The following is a 20422-nucleotide window of genomic DNA, read 5'->3' as shown; positions in this document are numbered from 1 at the left end:
AGTTGTTCTTCAGTATATGAAGGTAATTGAAAATGAAACTCGATAAAGGGCGGGATGGGAGAGGGAGAGGGGAGGGCCACGGGAGGGAGGGAGGTTGGGCGGGGAAGCCACAACAATACAAAAGTTGCACTTTGTAAATTCACATTTATGAAATAAAAAATCATTTTAAAAAAGAATGGAAATATGAGTGGGAGGAGGAAGAAGGGTGAGCGTGTAGGCGGGAGGAAGGGTAGAGTGGAAAATATCACTATGTTCCTGATCTGTATATATGAAATACATGAAATTTGTATACCTTAAATAAAATTTAAAAAGAAAAATAAATAAATAAAAAAAATAAAACACTCATCTCATCAGGATGCTTTAGAATGAACAGATTGGAGAGGACAAACTGAAAGGACACACTATCATGGATAAATCACATTAAAAGGCACTTCTAGAAGGGCTGCTTTGCTACCGTGTCAGGTTAACCTTTCTGACTAATCACTGGACTCATTTTGAAAAAGAAAAAGAATTAAATGTCCCAATACAAAAATTTCTTTCTCAAACTGTCAGTCTGGCATCATAACAGTAAAATAACTGTAGACAGTAACAGTAGACATAACAGTAAAATAACTGTAGACAACAAAGACTCCATTTCTGAACTCACTGGAAGTCAGTCCAAAGGAAAGCTACTAGAAGTCTAGGCTCCTGTGAGTACCCCTAAAGTGTGCATGGCAAATACTGGGACCCCAAGGCATGAGACTGACAGGGAACGCATTGCCAAGGTAACTGGCCCCAGTCTCCTCGGTGACTGAACTCGGCAGATTTCCTGTGGGCTGTAGCAGTCTGGAAAACAGGTCCTCATGGCCTTGCATGAGTTATGGCACTGGTGCAGCTGTTCAAAATGTCAGCGCCTTCCACTCCTGCCCCTCACTCTGGAGACACACCAGCAGGTGCACAGTGGGTATACGTTTAATATTTGTCCAACTGTAAACAAACACTTGCAATGCATAGGGTAGAAAGAACCTAGACACCAGCCAGCTCTAAAAACACACAAGGGGAAAATCTGCCCACGTGGGAGGGCTGTGAGTCACTCTTCTTGGTCCTTTGTTTGAGCATTTCACGGTCGGCAGGTTGAATATCTGCTGGTCACATCCTCTGCTCTTCCCTGTTTGTTCCCAAGTGGGTGACCCATAAAGAACAACCCTGGGAGGCAATCAGTGGGCCGTGAAGGCTCTGCGTCACCCATGCTGGCCGCACGGCCAGGAGCTCTGGAGTCCTTAGAGAGTCATTTTAAACCATTTTCACTTTGCCACCCTCCCTTAGAAACAGATTTTAGCTTAGTTGTAAGAAGGGGAGAGGGAATTAAACAATTGTGGAAAGGGGGGAATGGAATTAAAACAAATGATATGAACATTTACCCGGCCTCATTGATTCCAAGCTTGCTTTGGTATGGGTTCCTCTCTGACATTCTATACTAGGAGGACTGGAGACAGGGAAATAAGGAATAAATGTCTAACCCCGATTAATCTTCTAAAAATTCTTGGATTGAAACAGCATCATGTAACCCGATTTGCTTAATATAGAATGCTATTTATATCGCATCTCCAAGCCATGTGAGTGAGTTGTTCTGCTACCTGCATGCATTTTCTGAATTCCCCCAGGAGACAGAACATCTTATGAATTCACACTCCTATACAGCTAAAGCCCTGTGAAGTATGTGGGTACCGGTTGTGGAAATGGCTGATAGGGCAAGTACTAACCATGGTGTAATTTTAAAGGAAAAACTTACTTAGAAAGTAGGAGAGGCGTCATCAAGTTTAGTTAAGAGAAATCAGAAGAAATACAGACATACACGCTTAACAAGGAGAATGAACAGAACAAGCAGATAGAAGCCAAGGGCCTGGTGCAATCTGATCAGGTGGACTTAAAGAGTTCTCATCACAGCTGCACTAAACATATTATGTCCCGAGCTGCTTTTGCAGTAGGGCCTTCATCGTAGAGTGATGGAATCATGATGGGAAAGATCAACTCAAACAAACAAACAAACAAAACAATCTCTAGAGGAAGAATTATGACCAGGAGAATTTAGTAGAAAGGCCAAGCAAGACAATGAGAATTCTATAAAGTCCTTTAAGCTCAACCACAGTATGCCTTACAGGCATGTTTGTTGAAATGTCCAATGAGAAACCCGAGAAAAACATGAATGCATCATACAAATTATTTTCCCATTTAAAGTCCATTCTCAAGTTATATAGTTAAGAAATGTTTTCAGTAACTGATAGAAATCTATGACCTTTGTTTCTAATATGTATGTGTACATATTTGCAATAAATATTTGTGCACTGCTTTTTCCTACTGATTTACAGTCAATTTTCTGATGTCGGAATCTCAGTGTTCCTAACTGCATTATAAATTGGAATTAGTGCCAACAATTCTGAAAGTAAACAAACCTGTTTAGAGATAAAATATACCAAATATTTACTACATGCTCAGCACTAGGCAGTTGAAAAAAAATCCACGTATAGCAGTATTTCTGAAAAGACATAAAAAGTGAATGCCTGTGATCATTACACAACAGGCATAACCTTGGACTGTCCCAGGTAAACCAGGTTGTTTGGTCACCCTACATATGGAGTCCTGTAGCTGGCATTGCAGACATCTAGGTCTTAAAGAACCATGAACTTCAACCTTGGAATGCCAGGGACACCTGACCTAGCTCAATACTCTTTTCTGGCCAATGAACAATGAATGGTACATGTTAAGGTTCTGCTTGCTAGATCTATCCTGATGCATCCTAATGGTGCAGTATTAATTATTAATTGACACAATGACCATGAGCCTCCTTGCTGAGACTGGATATTATGTGAGTGTCCACCAAAGGCTGTGTGTGGAAGACTTGGTCTCTGCAATCTATGTTAATAGTACTACAGAGGTGGGGCCTTTGGGAGGTGGTAGATTGGACTAGGTTTTTGGGGTGGAACCTTCATGACACAATCATGGTGGCTTTATGAGACAGACAGACACACACACACACACACTCCCTGTTGCCATGTGATGCTCTGCACAGTATCTACACTCTGCCGATGAAAATGCCATCACCAGATGCTGAAGCAATGGGACCCCTTGATCTTAGCCTGTGAAGCTGCAAAATTATGAACTGAAATAGGCTTCCTTCTGCTGTGTGTAGCTTGTCATAGGTATGCTGCTGTAGTAAGGAGAAGCTGACTAATGCACACCCTCACCTTTCTAACACAACAGCCCAGTTTTTCCTTGAGAAAACTACCCAGGAAAATTGTTTAGCTTCTTCCTTATTATTTCACAGGCAAGGGAAAACATAGTCTTTCTACTTTTCAAAGGTGGTACAAGATAAAAGCCTACTGAAAATCATGTCTGAACAATTTTTAATAAAAGCATTCTGTACAACCACAAAAATGACAAAATGTCCCTCCCCTGTGACATCTACTTATTATCTAATGGCACTGCTAGCTTCCATTTGTTTCTTTTATTTGCTAAATAAACATTAAAATGGCCAATGCTTTAGTTTCTACCTTCTGACAGCACTTAATCCCTGAACCAAGCCCTCACTTCCACTCCAAAATTACCTAACCCAAGCCCACATCCAGTGACAGTCTCTCCTAGCAGCCTTCTACTGGATGCCCTGTGATTCCCAACGTTGTCCAGGCTCTCTCACTGCAAGTTTATCATCCAGATTCTGTGAGCCTCAGGTGTCCCCAATGATCTTGGGCTAGTAGGCATTTACAAGTCCTCTTTTTTAAAAAATTTATTTTTAAATAAAAATAAATATCAAGATAAAATAGTTTTCAGAATGGGTCACATATCAAGCCTATCTGTATGCTGTCTATAAAAGAAGCAGTCAATCAAAAAGATCCATGAAGCTTGAGAACTAAATATACCCCAGGGAAATAAAGCACAAAGGACACAGGGGTAGAGATATTAATATCACATAATGTGGAGCTCAGGATAAAGATCATAAAATGAGGAAAGAAGGCTGTCTTATTCTAAAAAGGATATAATTCAATGAACATTTATAAATATCTATATGACAAGTAAGATGACAACCACTTTTCAAACTATATATATATATAGACTTCTACATATAAAAGAAACTCCTTCTTTAGTGGAGCATTAAGCATTTCATTAGAATGTAAATTGAAAAATATGTCAAAAACTAAAAAAGAAAAAGGAAAGAGAGAGAAAGGAGTAAGAGAGAGAGAAAGAGGAAGGGAGAGGGAGAGAGGGAGGAAAGGAAGTATCATTATGTTCTCAGATCTGTGAACTACATTGAATCTGTTCTCTTTATATTATGCCACACCAACATGAGAATTGATGAGGAAAAAAAAGATATGGATCCAACCTAGGTCTTTATCAGTGGATGAATGGATGATGGAACATCATTTAGCCAAGAAAAAGAAGGAAATATTGTTTGCTATTTGCTGCAAAATTATGGAGATCATTAGCCAGACACAGGAAGATAATTACTACATGCTTTCTTAATGCATCTGAACTAAGAATTGCTATTACTAGAGGCTCAGAAGGGTGGGGGCTGGGGATAGAGGGAGTTTAGATAACAGTGAGATAAAAGTAGCAAGTTCCCATGTGCCATGACACAGTGTGATGACTACAGCTCACAGTATTATGTCCTGTATAAAGAACTGCATGAAGCTGTGAACAGAGAAGTAAAGACCTGCTGCCTCTCCTGAGCTTATACTGTGTCTGTGTACTCAGATATTCCAATGTGCCCTAGAGTAATGTTCAATGATTACATTAATCAAAAGAATTTAAATAAAACTTAAAAAAAGTTTCTGCAATGTTTTCCAGGAAAGTGAGACTTTGTTCATATCTGCAACTAGACTATTTTCCCAACTCATTGGTATTTTTAAAATTCTACAAGTGCCAGAACAATTAGGCTAGAGAAAGAAATAAAGGACATCTACATTGGAAGGGAGGAGGCCAAATTGTCACTGCAAATGATACAACTTTATATGTAGAAAACTCCAAAGATGCTATTAAAACACTAATTTATTGGAAATAATAAATTTAGCAGAGTTGCATGATATAAAGTAAACATACAAAAATCATATTGTTATATACCAATAGCATATTATCTAAAAAAGAAATCAAGAAAGCAATCCCATTTCCAAGAGCTACAAAAAACGAATCAAGACAAAAAAAAATAGGAATAAATTTAACCAAGGAGGTGAAAAATTTCTACATTGAAAACTATATAGAACATTGAAGAAAGAAATTGAAAGAGTGTAGAGAGAAAGGGAAAGACAGCCCATGTTCATTGATTCCAAGAATCAATATCAATAAAAATCCATACTTTCCAATGCAATATACAGATTTAATGAAATTGCTACCAAAATACTAATGAATCTCTCAGACAACTAGAAAGTACTTCCAAAATTTTTAGTAGTATTACTAAGAAGCCACAAAAAAACCCAAAGCAATCTTGAGCACAAAGAACAAAGCAGGAGGTATTACATCATTTGACTTTAAGATAATATACAACAAAACTATCTTAATTAAAAAACATAGAATTGGCATGAAAAGAGACACACAGACTGATGAAAAAGACTAGAGAGCTTAGAAGTAAACCCATTCATCAACAGCCAACTGATCCTGACAAACGTGCTAAGAACACATGTTTGAGAAAGGACAGTCTTTTCAACAAATGGTGCTGAGAAAACTGGCTATCCACATGTAGTAGAATGAAACTAAATCTCCCTCTCCCATCTCTCACCATGTAAATAAAATAAACTCAAAATAGATTAAAGACCTAAAAATAAAACTTGAAACAATGAAATCAACAGAAGAAAACATAAGGGAAACATTACAGGACATTGGAAATGATAAGGGTTTTTTTTTTTTTGGGGGGGGGGTCAAACTCAAACAGCACAGGAAACAAAAGCAAAAACAGACAAATGAGATTTCATCAACCTGAAACACTTCTGCAGAGCAAAAGAAACAATCAAAACAGCCAAGATACAACCTTGGGAGAAAATATTTGTAAGCTATACATGTGACGAGAAGTCAGTATTTAGAATATGCAAGTGTAAGGAACTCAAATACTTCACAGCAATCAATCAATCAATAACTCAGTTAACAAATGGGCAATTGGTAGAAGACATTGTATTGGTTAGGACATCAGTTGAGATGTCTATGTCTAATACAGCAGTGCACTAGGTTCGATTCTCAGTTCTGGCTTCTGACTCCAGCTTCCTACCACTGCAGATCCTGGGAGGCAACAGGTGATGGATGGTTCAAGAGTAGGATCCTTGCCACCCGCATGGGAGACATGGATTGAGTTTCCAGCTCTTGGCTCTGACTCCAGCCCTGCCTCAGCTGTTGTGGGCATTGCAGAAGTGAACCTGTGGATGGCAGCTCTGTCTGTTTCTCCACCTTTTTTTTTTTTAAATAAAAGATTAATTTATCTATTTGAAAGAGTTAGAGAGAGAGAGGGTGAGACCGAGAGACAGAGACACAGAAAGAGAGACTGAGAGAATCTCCCATCCACTGGTTTACTCCACAGATGGCCAAAATGGCCAGGGTTGGGGAAGGCAAAGCCAGGAGCCAGGAACTTCTTCTAGGTCTCCCAGGTGGGTGCAGGGGTCCAAACACTTGGGCCATCTTCTACTGCTTTCCCAGGCCATTAGCAGGGAGCTGGATCAGAAGTGCAGTTGGGACACAAACTGGTGCCCATATGGGATGCTGGCATTGCAGGAGGCAGCTTTACCTTCTATGCCACAATGCCAGCCCTTTCTCCAATCTTGAATAAATAAAATTTAAGAAAACAGGCAACAGCTATAAACACACATTTTTTCAGAGGAAGACATACAAATAGCCAACAAATACGCGAGAAAACGTTCTACATCAGTATCATCAGGGAAATGCAAATCAAAACCACAATGAGATATCATCCCCACTCTAGTTAGATTGGGTATTCTCAAAAGGACAAAAGATGGCAAGTGCTGGCAAGGATGTAGAGAAAAGGGAACACTTGCACACTGCTGTTGGGAATGTAAATCAGTACAGACACTGCGGAAGGCATTATGGAAGTTCTTTATATAATTAAAATTAGCAACACTAAATGATTCAAGAATCCCACTACTGCATATATATCCAAGCTAAATGAAATCTGTTTGTGTTAAAGGTATCTTCATATCCAAGTTTACTGCAGGGCTATAGCCAACAAATGGAAAAAACCCAAGTGTCCATCACCTGATGAACAAATAAAATGTGATACATACACACACACACACACAGAAACACTGGGATACTATTCAGCTATATGAAAGATGAAATCCTTGCCATTTGCAATGACATGGAGGTCCTTATGTTAAGTAAAATAAGTCAGGTATAGAAGGTGAATGATGTTACTCATCTGTGGAATATAAGAAAATTAATCTCATCAAGGTTGAAAGTAGAACAGTGGTGACCAGAGGCTGGGGACAGTCGGAGGGAGGGAGAAATGGGGCCAGGTTGATTAATGAATGCTGTTACAGACAGACAGGAGGAAGAAGTTCTGGGGTTGTACTACAGTAGGGTGTTACTGTAACAATGTGTTGTATATTTTTCTTAAAAAAAAAAGCTAGAAGGGAACTTTCATCATAAAAAAATGAGAAATTTTGAGGGAATATACCCATAGGTATGTTAACCCTGAGTTGAATAGAACACAGAGTATGCATGTACTGGGATGTCATGTGGTATCCCAGAAATATGTACAATTTTTTTTGATTCAGATGAAAACAAAGTAAAATTCTACAAGCAAAAGTCTCTTGAATTGTCCAATGTTCTAGTTAGCATGACAGTTTCTTGTCTCTGTCATAATTCAAAGAGCATTTCAGAATTTCACCATGTGGCAGACTTGTGCAATTCATGATACACGTAGCCAGTAGAGACTTCCAGTCCATCCTGGAGAGCCTGCTCTTTCCAAGCTTTGGCTTTACCTTTTACTTTTTTTTACTTTTTACCTTACTTTGATGCATAAATTGTTTTCTTAACTTACTGTGTGGAGAGCTATGGTAGCAGACATGATCTAAATGAACTAACACTAATGGTTAGACTGAAATGCAAAGAGTAAAAAGCACATAAAAGTTAGACTAATATGTTCTGTTTAAAGATGTATGTGTGAGCTCACAGGCTCAGGAAATGTTAGAAGAAGCAGAGGGGCCAGTGCTGTAGTGCAATAGATTAATCTCCCGCCTGCGGCACCAGCATCCCATGTGGGCACTGGTTCCTGACCCAGCTGCTCTACTTCTGATCCAGCTCTCTCTGCTATGGCCTAGGAAAGCAGCAGAAGATGGCCCAAGAGCTTGGGCCCCTGCACCTGTGTGGGAAAGCTGAAAGAAGCTTCTGGCTCTTGGCTTCGGATCGGACCAGCTCCAGCCATTGCGGCCACTGGGGAGTAAACCAATGCATGAAAGACTTCTCTCTTTCTACCTCTACCTCTCTAACTCTGCATTTCAAATAAATAAAATCTTAAAAAAAAAAAGCAGCAGCAGAGAAGGAGCAATACAACCCTGGTCTTTGTCAGAGGAAGAAGAGGCAGCATGGTTTATTGAGAATAGTCATCTACAGTGGCAAAGCACAGCTAAGAATGAGTTAGCACTGCCCCTCACATCAACCAGCTCGGCCTACCATTCCTTCCACTCAGCTCCACACTCAGGAGATGGAGTCTTCTTTACAAGATATGGGTTTCCCATTTTCATATCAGAACATGATAGACTTTGGTAAAGGTTTTTGATAATTTGGGATTGCCCATGGTTTCTGCGTGTATTTTTCAGGAGTGACAGGTGAATGCCAGGGTGGCAGAATCATTATCCCATTGACATACAATTTTTAATGATGCTGTAGACAAAAAATGAATTCTCTAGCCCGTTGGTGAATAAGAGCCACCATGGTTATGGCACTTACTTTATGGAGGCTTGCAGCTTCTCACACAGGACAGCGAGCACAGAGACCACATCGTCACACAGGGACTCCACTGTTGATCCTTTGAAACATGGGAGGTGACAGCCATTAGATGCTGGGGGGGCACCAGCAACTCCCCCCATGCACTTTCTACCCTCCACTTCTGCAGTTTTTCATGACCAAATATGAGTGGGCCACAAAAATCATCTCAGAATAAAACATAATCATTCCTTTCTACAGTGAAACACCCAAAAGATAACCCAGAGAGAAAATAATGAGCTGTTGCTTAGTAGTATACGTAAAATTCAAACCTAATGACAGATAGTTTTGTTAATTTAAAAAAACCACCCAATTGACCATGATCATCCCACTATTTAAGCCAGCAGGCTATGAAAGCTTCCCTTATTTTGACAGCTTGACTTTCTGGATCTTCTGAGAGAAACAAAATACGGCAGCGTGGAAAAGCCCTTGGAACAAAGAAATTGGAGAAGGGAGACAACACCATTTGGTCCCCATCTTCCCCTACTCTGTCTGTTCATGGCCAGCCAGGCACATAGACTTTGTTGATGATGGAGCAAAAGCAAACACCATAAAAATAATTGCTTCTTCCAAACATGTTTTAGTTTCTAAAACCAAAACTCCCCAGAAGCACTGTGGGACAAAGAGTGGAATTTGGAATCTGTTCAAGGCCATGTCCACAACTTGCTGTGTGAGGTTGGGTAATCTTCAGTTTTCCTTTTGGCAAGACGGGATAAATCACAGCAGTTGCACAGAATCGATGGGTCAAGTGAATAACAAGTAGACATGTTTGGTTTCTAAAAGAAAAACCTATAAAGATCTTTATAAATATGGCTAACTATTTGGTGACTGTATTCATAAATGAGTGCCCATGGAGCCAAGAAAGATGGAAGAAAAAATGAGAAAAAAATAAAAGCAAAGTGGGTGGAGGGCAGAGGGAAGAGAGAAATGGCTGAGCCTCAGAACACAAGATCTTAAATGTAGGAGAAAAACTGAGAAACAATAAGGGACAACGATAAAACAAGTTTAAAAGAAGCCAAACCCATAAGTGGTTCTTAAGTTGAATTCTAGACAAATTTTAAACAAAGCCCTCCATGAATTTTTCCAAATGTATTTTTTTAAAAAGATTTATTTATTTATTTGAAAGGTTAAATAACAGAAAGGGAAAGATGGAGAGAAAGAGATCCTCCACCCACTGGTTCACTCCCCAAATGGACACAATGGCCTGGGCTGGTCTCCCGTGTGAGTGGCAGGGGCCCAAGCACTTGGACCAACTTCTGCTGCCTTCCCAGGTGCACTAGCAGGGAGCTCAATCAGAAGCGGAGCAGCTGGGACTTTGAACTGGTGCTCACATGGGATGTTAGCGTCACAGGCAGTGGCTTAACCCAGTAGACCCCACACCAGCTGCCTGAAAACAGATATGTTCCTGACAAGGGGATCTTGACCCTCTCTTAGTTTAGAAAACCACCCCACACTGAAGTGAAGGTTTTATGATCATACAGCAGTCAGGAAAGGACAAGTGGATCATCTTGGAGCATTATCACTGAGAGCTTTAAAAGCTGGTAAAACCCAGTGCGCTTTTCTGGCCAGAGCCTAGGAACACGGCCAGATGGGACCAAAATAAGCTGCAAAGCTGCAGAAAAGGACTCGGAGCATTTCTTTCTCACTGCCGTCATTCCCTCTTTTTCTCCTAATTATGGTTCTTCAGCCGCTTCACTCGCTCTCCCTTGCATTCCCGCCCCTTTCCATCTTCTCCCACTCCTATCTCCCTCTCCCTATCATTCACTGGGCAAACAGAAAAGCAAATTTTCCCAATATTTTTAACATTACTGAATAAAATCTGAAATAAAACCCATTTCAATTGTAATTAAATTGGAGTAAGTTTTTCATCACTCAGAAAAACAATGCAACTAAATTTATTTTTTTTAATTGAAATTCATGCATGAATTTTTCATTATAAGTATTTTCCCTGAACTTTATTTTAAAGAGTTCTTTTATTTATGTGAAAGGCAGAGTTACAGAGAAAGAAAAAGAGGGAGAGACAGAGAGAGAGGTCTTCCATCTGTTGGTTCATTCCCCAAGTGGATGCAATGACTGGGCTGGGTTAGGTTGAAGCCAGGAGCTTCTTCTGGGTTTGCCATGTGGGTACAAGGGCCCAAGTACCTGGGCCATCCTCTGCTGCCTTCCCAGGTACATTAGAAAGGAGCTGAGGGTTAGCACTGTGCCTTAGTGGGTAAAGCTGCCGCCTGCAGTGCTGGCATCCCATACGGGCACTGGTTCGAGTCCTAGCTGCTCCACATCCAATCCATCTCTCTGTTATGGCATGGGAAAGCAGAAGATGGCCCAAGAAGATGGCTTCTGCACCCATGTGGGAGCCCTGGTACAATCTCCTGGCTTTGGATTGGCCCAGCTCTGGCCATTGGGGCCATTTAGGGAGTGAACCAGCAGATGGAAATCAATCTCTCTCTCTCTCTCTCTCTCTCTCTCTCTGCCTCTCTGTAACTCTGCCTTTCAAATAATAAATAAATAAATCTTTTAAAAAAAAGGAGCTGGATGATAAATGGACCATCTGAGACTTGAACTCGTGGCCATATGGAGCCATGGCTTTGACCCGCTGTGCCACAGCACCAGTCCCCTAAACTTGTTTTAAAATATTAAATTGCTGGGCCAGATGTTCTGGCACAGCAGGTTAAACAGCCACTAGGGACACTCACATCTCAAATCTGAGTGCTTGGTTGAATCTCAGTTACTCTGTTTCCAATCCTTCTTCCTGAGAAGTCAGCAGAGAATGGACCAAGCATTTGGGTCCTGCCGCCCATGTGGGAGACTCAGATAGAGTTCCTGGCTCCTGGCTTCTGCCTGGCCCAGTTCTGGCTGTTGCAGGCATTTGGGGAGTAAACCTGTAGATGGGAGATTCCCCCATCCCACTCTCTCTCTGTCTCCCTCTCTTTCATGCTCTCTCTTTGCCTTTCAAATAAATAAATTTTTAAAAAATAAAATTTCTTGTCAATTATGTGTGAATCATAATTTTATTTCTGCTCCTGTGGGTCAAAAAGAAAGTTCTTTGACTTGGTTTTGTCTGTGGCCTATATTGGGCTTATACTGCATGACTCCTTATAAGATGACTCATTTATCACATGAAGACACTGAGCTTTGACAGACACAATTCTGGGCTAATAGCACTGTGTGCCAGTCAGCGTTCTGCCACCCTCTACTCAATTCTCATTCCAGCAATTAAACCTGACTTTCATGGAGAACAAAGTAACTAAGAAAACATAACACAAGCAAAGGCAGCCTACAAGAAGGAGGTGTGTCACAGAGATGGGACAGGAAGAGATGTAGTTAGCATGAATGAGTATAGTGACAGAAGGAAGACAGTAGCTTATTAAATAACAGCAGGGAAGGCAAACCTGAGCAGAACCTCCAAGGAGCACGAGTAGGCGTACAAGTCAGCAGGAGATCTCCTAGATATCGTCACACCCACAACGGCAGGCACACAGCTAGCATTCACTCACAGGACCACTTTTAAAACTGAGCTGGTAAAAATCAAACCCATTACCTTGATTCCTGAATTCCTGTGGGACATCTGGATTTTCAATGATCTAGCAAGGGAGACACACAGGCAATTAGGAGACATAGGTAAGAATCCTAACTCAGACAATGGAAAATTCTAGTAAATAAAATGGTGCCTTCAGTGTCTGGGGCTCAGCTCCCTTACCTAAGCACACCCTCCAGCTCGTCACATCATTTCATTATTCATGCTATTTAGGAGAAAGATAATGATACCTGGGATTAGACTTACCAGTTGCAAAAATAATGCACTCGGGAGACCACAAGCTTCCGGGAAGTTGAAGCCCTGTGGTGCACCTTTATGATCCCAGGGTGTTGGATGCTGACTTGGGGCCATACCTGCTGTAAGGCACAGCAGAGAACATCTTCTCCCAAGGTCACAGATTACATTGTGCCTGGCACCTGGCAAAGGCAGACTCTCTGTGATCGAAGGATCAGGTCACTGGGCTTCAAAATACAGGTGCAAAGAAGCACCATCTTCCTATTTCATGGAAAGCAAGTTGACTTCCTCCTATGAGACCAGCCTCTCTGACTGCTGCTGGGTAGATTCAGATCCATGGGGATGGAGAAGGAACTTTGAGGGAAGGATGATTAAAAATAGTAAGACTTGCCAAGGCCAGGACAATACCATGGCTACTGAGCTGAGAACAGGAAAGGAGGCACTTCAGCCTCCCGACATGTCTGCACCAGGAGATAACAGGAAGGCATTTCACACTAATTAACCACGAGACATGTACATCATCTCATGGTGCTGTTTTTTTAATACTCTTGTAATAGGCACATATTTCTACTATCCTCCATTCATGAATCTGTGGAATCAGCTGCTCTAAACCGGTTTTGGTGTGATGTTATGTCAGAGGCTACAGCGCAGGACATGATTAGAATGTTATTTTCTGGAGGAAACACTTCTGCATCATATTTAAGGTAGGCAAATTCCTACCCTGTCCCCTAGCTCCAAATATTTACCTTGGTAATTTTGCTTTGTGAAATGAGTAACTCACAGTTTAACAATGGCTATGGTCATGTAGTCAATTCATTAATAAAGCTGGATGATAACAAAGGGTTTCTGAGGACACCAAATCAAAATTGTAGTCTGTCCTGGGTGCAGGGTAGGGATAGACAGCAGGTTGAAGATGCACTTCATGTTAATGCCTTGGTGTTCTAAGTTATTTCTTTTCTTTCGGCTGTATTTGAGTCTTCCTGATCTGAGGTGGCCCAGGGTATCTTCTGGAAATGGAGTATGTTAAAAATCTCCACCTCTGCCCCAAGTAAGGCTTCCTGTCCCCCAAGGGAACACACAGCCTCCTTACAGCAAACCTTACCATTCCTATAGACCACTCCACTTTAACAGCTTCTCAAAAAATACCTAATTTGTAGGTGGCAAAACTAATATCTTCCTCTACTGGACATCACAAACGTGTCAAATGTTAGCATTCTGAGATCTGTGGTTTCCTGGGACATGGAATCGCATCTCCAGGGACTGCATGACTAATCGAAAGGAATTGACAGGAACTACTCATTTTCCACTGTATATAGATTCTTGCTTCCATTTGGGGGAGTGGGACCAGAAGGCCAATTCATCACACGTCACCCAGGATAAAGGCAGGTGACCCTGTGGTACCATCTAGGACTCTGCAATGACACACGATACCACTCTTACTGAAGAGCAAGAAAGGCTAAAAGGCTGAGGCACTTGATGTGAGACCAGCACGAGGACAGGGACACATCACTCAGACATGGGATGTGTGCTGTCACTGAGTAGTCATCACACAGTGGAGGTGTGCACCTGCAGACAGCGCAGCCTGCGGCACACCTACGCTACAAACCATCGCCCATGGTGCCCAAAATGGTATGCAGCATGGGACTGTACTCTCCTACTTACAATTCCAAAGAGGATTAAACAGTAACATTGAAAGCTCTTTGAAACCACAAAATCCCATTTAAGTGTTTTGTCTTAAAACACTAACATATTGTTCATACTGAAGTATTATTGAATGTGGTCACTTAGCAAAGATGGACTAGGAATATGTATTCATGTAAGAATTCACATCTTAGGTTTACATCCATCAAAACCCCTTTTTTTCTCATGACATGTTGTCCATTTCTAGATTTTAAATTTTTTTAAATGAATATTCCCTCATCACCAGATTCAAATTCTGAGTACAAAAAATCATTTTTAACAGAGGGTAAGCTAAAACAATAAAAATGTCTCAAGTTAAAACAATGTTTTAAAGAGAAATTTGGATTTTGGAAATAGCAAACACAAAAGAAAAAAAAATCAAAAGCTTTTTCCGTATTGTTTTCCACGCTGGTTGCCGGCACCCAAGCTAAGAACCTGTCCTGGGAGTCAGTGAGCAGGGCTTAAGCTCTGGCTCTTTCTCCAATAAGCTGATTCATTTCAGACTTGAATTTCATGTCTCTGGGCTGCATGCTCTCATTGTAAATGGAGAAATCAAAGAATTCTACTTAATGATCTACAGGGCTCCCCTCCATTCCATGATTTGCTACAGATTAAAACATGAGAAATAATTCAAGTTAAGCATAAAATATTAATTGGTACAGAATTAATTTCTGAGATATTCTGAACCGCAACTGAGATTTTCTAGAGAAAAGAAAGTAGCAAACGCCGTTGCAGAACACATATTGTAGATTTTATCAGGATTTTCATCTGAATTATTCCAGATGCAAATTTGAAATACACAAGGCACCAATTTTAAAGAGGATTCATTCTGTCATGAACACTCCTGGAAGACAAGGTACATAAGGAGCCAATTCTATTCACGTTTTCCTTGAGAATACTTGTTTTGGACAATCTGCTCAAATGTAGATTGCAAAGCTGAAGTGGGCCCTGATGATAGAGAGGAGGCAGGGTTTGCTCTGCCCTGATGCTCACAGCTGAGAGGTGACAAAGGGAACCCACACCCCAAGGCATGTCATGAATGAGAATTCCTTTTTCTTAATTTCCTATCTACTTCCAGCATTCATTATATCTTGCTAATTTTCAAGGCAAAATTTCAATGGGAGAAAAGGGATTTAAAAAGTCAATTTTTTTCAAAAAATGATTTAAAAATAAATTTTAAAGCAAGGACTAAAACATTTGAAACCATAAAAACAAACAAACAAACAAACAAACAAACTAGCTTTTAAAGCAACAATCAAAAGAGCATAATTTAAGGAAGAAAGGTTCTTCTAAAACAAGCAAACCATTTCTAGAGTTTCCTGTAGGACACCACTGTGACAGGAGGGCTGGGGCCGGGGACAAGGACACACAGCCAGTTCCGAGATGACAGGGGAGTGCAGCCAGCTCACCGTATTCTCCTGCCTTTGTCGCAACTGCAGGGTCAAGTCGCTGAGCATTTGACTGAGAGTGGCCCGCACGGCAGTGTTGATGCTACGCTGGTGACAGCTACACGTGTAGGTCTCAATGCAGACCTGGTCAAGAAATAACACAGCAACACATGCACTTGTGGAGACACGTTCATTGCCACGGTTCTTTGGCAGGAACCCAAGATATCAAATCCCTCTTAGAAAGTTAGCCTGATGAATTAAAATGACTGAACATATTTAAAATCCCTGGAAGTGTGTTTTTAAGCATAGAGGAAAAACTGTTTCCCTAAAGATGGCCATTCTTACAACTTTACTCTTCCCAACATCAGAAGAAAAAACCAAATTAGTGGTTTTCAGTTGTGCCATATAATTCTGTCTAGAACAAATCCAGGTTGCTGGAAATTAACCAGAAAATGCTTCCATCATGGCAAAACAGAACGGAATCTACAAATCCATTGGTCATAAGGTGTGGGTAGAGGGTGGGCGAAACCCTTTGTCCTGTTCTATAAATGAGCGTGACCTTGGGTTTCCTCTCCGGCTGTGTTCTTCTGGAAACCTGATAAAGGCAGGACGTTGACTGTGTTTTTACACAGCATGGCTTTTGGTAAAAATGTTTCCTGCTTACTAAAGTGCACCTGAACTGGGATTACCCGTGTGTCCAGACTAAACACCAGGTGGGATGCTGCAAGTGTAGGCTTCCCTGGGCGCAGTGACTCTCATAATTGATCACATCCTCTGGGGGGCCCTTGTGCAGGTTTTGCTCACAGAGTTGTTTAAGAAGTGTGGGTTCCTGGCCAGCGCCGTGGCTTAACAGGCTAATCCTCCGCCTTGCGGCGCCGGCACACCGGGTTCTAGGCCTGGTTGGGGTGCCGGATTCTATCCCGGTTGCCCCTCTTCCAGGCTAGCTCTCTGCTATGGCCAGGGAGTGCAGTGGAGGATGGCCCAAGTCCTTGGGCCCTGCACCCACATGGGAGACCAAGATAAGCACCTGGTTCCTGGCTTCGGATCAGCGCAATGCGCCAGCCGCAGCGGCCATTGGAGGGTGAACCAATGGCAAAGGAAGACCTTTCTCTCTGTCTCTCTCTCTCTCACTATCCACTCTGTCTAAAAAAAAAAAAAAAAAAAAAAAAAGAAGTGTGGGTTCCTAAGCCAAGGAGACCCTGCCCCTGCCCCTACTGCTGTGGCTTCTCCCACCTACACTGCTACCTGAAAGCCATAGACAGCCTTGGAACTGCTGTGAAGACCTTGGTCAGAGTCAATGTTAACACTGTCCCATTTCCACTCCTGTGTGTCACCAAGTGAACAGAATGCCAGCTGTGGCCCCTTGGTGGCTTGTGAGTCAGTGTCTCCTGGAACCTAAGAAGAGGTCTTGGTGGCTAAGAGCATGGAGAAACCCCAATGTTAAAACACCTGCCCTTTCAGGTTGATGATGCTAAATGACCTTTCATATTTCTGGAACCTGTGGAGATGGGCCAGTTAAGGCATGTTTTAAATATGCCTACTTATTTCTCTCCATAAGAAATTCTATCCTTCGAGCTCCTATAAAGCATACTTAGACAAAGACCAAAAACTGATTTAATGGACCTAAATTACTTTCCTAGGAATAGTTTTAAGATTATCTACAATGAAAATACAGAGCTCTGGGGTTGAGTTTTTGGTCTAGTGGTTAAGGCACTCACGTACCTGGGTTGGGTTCCTGGCTCTGGCTCCTGATTCTGGCTTCCTGCTAATGTGGACCTTGGGAGGCAGTTTTGATAGCTCAAATACTTGGGAGACATGGATTGAATTCCAGGCTCCAGGTTTTGGTCACTCCTCTGCCACTGTGGGCATCTGAGGAGTGAACCAGGGGACAGGAGCTCTCTTTGTATCTCTGCCTCTTAAACTAAGAAATTTACAAGGTTCCCACTTGAATGGCAAATTGAATTTATTGATTGACAAAAGATATGGGAAAGGGACTATATTTAAAATAATTTATTATTCATTTAAATTTCTCTTCATTTTAGACAGAGAAACAGCTGGTTCACTCCCTACTTGCTGTGAACAGCTAGGGCTGGGCCAGCCTGGGCCAGGAGTCCAAAATTCAGTCTAGGTCTCCCACATGGGTAACATGGACTCAAGTACTTAAGCCATCACCTGCTGCCTCCCAGGGTGTACAATAGCAAGAAACTAGAATTTCAAAGTGAAGTGGGGATTCAAACCCAGGCACTCTAATATGGAATGAAGGTATATACCAAGCAGTGTCTTTTTTTTAAATAAGTATTTACTTATTTACTTGAGAGGTAGAGCAACAGAGAGAGACAGAAAGAAAGAGATTTTCCATCTGCTGGTTCATTCCCCAAGTGGCTGCAACAGCCCAGCTTGAAGCCAGGAGCCAAGGATTCTATCCTGGTTTCCCACACAGGTAGCAGGGAGCCATCCTCTGCTGTCTTCCCACGTGCATTAGCCGCGAGCTGGATCGGAAACAGCAGCCTGGACTTGAACCAGCACTCTGATAGGGGATGCTGGGCATCGCAAGTGACAGCTTGACCCACTGTGCCACAACACCAACCCCCGCAAGGCAGCATCTTAACCACTGAACCAAAAACTGCCCCCAGGGGCCAGTGCTGTGGCGGAGTGGGCTAAGCCTCCACCTGTGGTGTCAGTGTCCCATATGGGCGCCAGTTTGTGTCCCATATATTCCTCTTCCGATCCAGCTCTCTGCTGTGGCCTGGGAAAGCAGTAGAAGATGGCCCAAGTGCTTGGGCCCCTGCACCTGCATGGGAGACCTGGAAGAGGCTCCTGGCTCCAGATTGGCCCAGCTCTACCAATTCGGCCATTTGGAGAGTGAACCAGCAGATGAAAGATCTGTCTCTCCCTCTCTGTCTGTAACTCTACCTTTCAAGCAAATAAACAAAATCTTAAAAAAAAAAAATAAAAAAAAAACCAGCCCAGAGACTAAATGTTATTTTTTGAGGCTATGGCTGTTTAAGCCAAGGAGTTTTTTTTTGCCAGGCCTCACTATAATAATCCTTTTGTAAAATTAACCAGGTGCAAAGTAAATATTTTTTAAGTTTAATCTATCTTCTATTGAATACTTAACACTTCAAAGGAACATTTGAAATTTAATACTGTATTTGGAAAGTAGCCTAGATAAACTCATCTTATAGTTAAAGAATAAGTTACAGTACTTTTTATAAGACTATTTAGAACTCGTGGATTTTAAATTCATTTTCTCAAGTGATGACTGCTGAGTATAATGGATTAAAGGTACAATAATTTGTACACAGCTTGAAAAATGTTTTCATCCTTTTTGCATGTGATGAAATGGTTTAAAACACTGCAAATGCATTCAAATGAGTGCAGTGTTTCACTCTGATGAACCAAATTCTCCATAGCCAAATTAGGCAAACCAGCACCCTTTGCAGCTCATAATTTAACAGTCTTCTTGCTAGCCTACATTTTCCCAAGAAGTCTATATAACAGTTGATCTTTCTGGGCTCTAAACTCTGGCATTTTATAAATTTAGGGGAAATTTTAAGCTTCAAAAGCATTAAAGATGAAAGAGTAGCTATTTTGAGAGCTGAACCACAGATTTAATATAAATTCTCTTGACTATTTAGAGCCACACCGACTACACAATCTCCCTTTAAAACTCCCAGCAATCACTTTAGACCCATGAAAAAAGCACAGATGAGGAGTAGGCTTTTATATAACAGTGCTTAAACAGACGAGAACTTCCCAAACATCAAATGTGTTGTTGTGGGTTGTAATGTCACCACTGGTTTTAGTTTTATAACGGAGACAACTTATTGCATGAGGTATTCTATCAAGGGAAAACATGTGACTGTTTACTAAGCTAAAAGTAAGAACTAATGTAAGTAGTTCATTCTGCTAAGGTTGCACATTTAAATACAGAGTATGACAAGAGGATGTCTTGTTAAATATAACATTACCAGGTAGTTGATGGTATTACTAGCTTTAGGTACCCAGAAAGAAATGCGTAGCAGCTATCTTAATGACTTTGGAAGAATAGTTCTTTAAGCTTGCTGTAATAATAATAATTTGGTAAGCCAATAGGGTTCACAGAGTTAGGGTTTCCATTTAAACTTGACCCCTGAATTCAAGGCCAACAATTTTCATCATGTGAATGTTTGTTCTTCCTGCACCTCAGGGCAGTACTAATCAGAGTACCCTGGATCAGAGAAGCTAAGAGAATACCAAGCCCAAAGGCAGGCAGAGTGTCTAGAAACAGCTTGTAAATTCATCTTTCTGTCTCCCCCGTCTTGGATCTACCTCCCCATGCCCTCGGCTTTCATCATGGAGAACTGAAGCTTGAAAAGCCCCAGTCCTGTGCCTCTGTCGGAGGTTGGACCGCATCAAATACCTTGTGAAAAGCCACAGGCCCCTGATGACCAGGGAAGGCACGGAGACACAGGGCAGTGAGGAGGCTCACAATGGACACTGTGATCATGTCATGCATTTGTGGACATCCAGTTTTACGACATGCTAAACACAGCTGAGAGCAAAGATACAATGGTTAATGAAGCAGGACACACCCCTAGAGCAGACAGAAAAACAGAGCAAGAAACACCAGCCTGCAGGCCATCCAGAA

At 41.5% G+C, this 20422-nt stretch overlaps 1 protein-coding gene across 1 annotated transcript in view; it reads right to left on the bottom strand.

Moving 5' to 3' along the window:
- The window catches only part of ARFGEF3 (ARFGEF family member 3), a 183321-nt gene that overhangs the window by 89503 nt on the left and 73396 nt on the right, over positions 1-20422 (bottom strand). The window contains exons 6-8 of the mRNA XM_062186827.1: positions 15814-15936; positions 12494-12536; positions 8920-8998 (exon numbers count right to left, since the gene is read on the bottom strand). Of these exons, the coding sequence (XP_062042811.1) occupies positions 8920-8998; positions 12494-12536; positions 15814-15936 (245 nt within the window). The remainder of the gene's footprint in view (positions 1-8919; positions 8999-12493; positions 12537-15813; positions 15937-20422) is intronic.

This window comes from Lepus europaeus, chromosome 3 (assembly GCF_033115175.1).
Source record: "Lepus europaeus isolate LE1 chromosome 3, mLepTim1.pri, whole genome shotgun sequence".
NCBI classification, from domain to species: Eukaryota; Metazoa; Chordata; class Mammalia; order Lagomorpha; family Leporidae; genus Lepus; species Lepus europaeus.
This window is presented reverse-complemented; position numbering and strand designations above follow the sequence as displayed.